Here is a 1,782-nt window from a genome sequence, read left to right as displayed (position 1 = left end):
GACAGCCGGCCGAGTTGTGGGGGGTAAGGCCCGTCCCCACGCGGCCGGGGCGGGCAGGGGGCGGGCGAGGCCATTCTGCCCCTTCCCCCGGGGCGGGTGGCCCATCCCCCTCCTCCTCGGAGGCCCCGCCACTGCCCCTTCTCCCTCCCTTCCCTCCGCCCCGGGCGGGACCAAGGCCGCCGCCGCCGCCTCCCGCCCGCCCCCCCTCACCGCGGGGACCGCCCGGTCGGCCCTCGCGCGCGCCCCCTCATTCCCTACCACCCCTAAGCTTTGAGTGGACTCATCCTTACCGCTCATGGTGGCAGCTGAGGGACGAGCTCAAGGGGTCCTGTCCGGGGGGGTTGGGGGGGGCCGGGAAAAACGCGGACGCTGACGAGGCAAGCGAACCCGGACCGGACAGGGAGGGGGGGGTAAGGAGGAGGGAGCAGCGCGCCACAAGCCCAGCCTAGGCCCCACCTCTTCGCTACTGCCCCGCCCAATGAGGGAGGGAGAAAGGAGGGACTTGCAGAAGAAAGGCGGTCAGGTAACCCAATGGCAAGACTCGCTTGCTCTCTAAGGCGTGTAAGACAAAGTTGCGTGCCGGGTGTCCGCCCTAAAAGGCCGCCTCCTCAGTTTTAAAACCCAATGAAAGACGCAGGAAGTGAAAATAGGCGGGAACCATAAATGATAGGCTTGGAAAGCAACCAGTCAACTGCCAGGCGGGCTCCCTGAGAGGTAAGGATAGGAAGAGCTTTGATCGGAGTGACAAAACAACGACCAACCAAAACCCTGGACGTGCCTGAGCAAAGTTCTGGTGGGAGGAGAGATAAAAAGTAGGCAGGAATGGGATAGGATGAAGCTCATCGAAACCAATTAAGAATCAGGCGGGCATCCAGGAAAGTTATGATTGGATTAACGCTGAAAAAAGACAAGATAAGACGCGAATTGACGGAACTAAAAGCCAATTAAATGCCGAATGAACTCTGAGGGCGGCAACTTAGAGTAAGCAGAGGAGAATTAGCGTCTCCGTCAGTCACTCGGTCCAATGAGGAAGCGAAGAGAGCCAGGGCACCGCCTCCATCTTGGCCAATGGGCGTTACTAAAACTGCCTGTTGCGGGGGAGGGAACAGGGCTGTGCCAGGAGGGGTTCGTCGCCATATTGGCCCTTCTCAGGGGACGTCTTTACAGTCACTAGGTGGTATCTTCAACGGCTCAGCAAGTGTCAGGGCCAAGAAACTCGAGGCGCAGTTATCACTCGCCACAGGGCTCGTTTGAGTCTTCCTTTAAGGACCCTTAAAAGCACTTCTCAAATCTGACGGCTCCCAGGCGAGCCCAGAGGCAGGCGGATGCCTCTGAACGTGGGTGTAAACCCTGACGGCGCGGGCGCTCACCCCGTCAGCCAATACTGAACTGACCAATTTGCAAGGTCTTTATGAGGCTCTAGCAAAAGCCATTTTTTAATCATTTTCCCTAAAGGTGTAAACCCTGTAACGTATAGCGGGTTAACTTTTCAAGAGCTTGTCTTAAAGCCGGGGTAGGGAATCTTTTTCTGCCAAGGGCCGTTTGGATATTTATAACATCATTCAAGGGCCATACAAGATTATCAACTTAAAAATTAGCCTCCTATGTTTTGGTCAAACATTCCATTAACTCACCCCCGAATGCCTTGGCAGAAGCCAAACCAAATGATTTTTGGGGGGGAGGCTTTATATGAGCTACTTCCCCCACACACAATTGTAAATACCCTTTGTGCATAAAACAAGATAGTAAGAGTTCCTGCTTTTTGTGACTACAAAGATGAAA

The 1,782-nt window shown here is 55.6% G+C and overlaps 1 protein-coding gene across 1 annotated transcript in view; it reads right to left on the bottom strand.

Moving 5' to 3' along the window:
* Positions 1-411, bottom strand: part of SP1 (Sp1 transcription factor) — a 30,890-nt gene extending 30,479 nt beyond the window's left edge. The window contains exon 1 of the mRNA XM_006095737.3: positions 291-411. Coding sequence (XP_006095799.1) covers positions 291-297 — 7 coding nt within the window. The 5' untranslated portion in view covers positions 298-411. The remainder of the gene's footprint in view (positions 1-290) is intronic.
* Positions 412-1,782: the final 1,371 nt, after the last annotated feature.

Source organism: Myotis lucifugus, unplaced genomic scaffold (assembly GCF_000147115.1).
Source record: "Myotis lucifugus unplaced genomic scaffold, Myoluc2.0 scaffold_160, whole genome shotgun sequence".
In the NCBI taxonomy this organism is placed as follows: Eukaryota; Metazoa; Chordata; class Mammalia; order Chiroptera; family Vespertilionidae; genus Myotis; species Myotis lucifugus.
The sequence above is the reverse complement of the archived record's forward strand: the minus strand, read 5'-3'. Positions and strand labels throughout refer to the sequence as shown.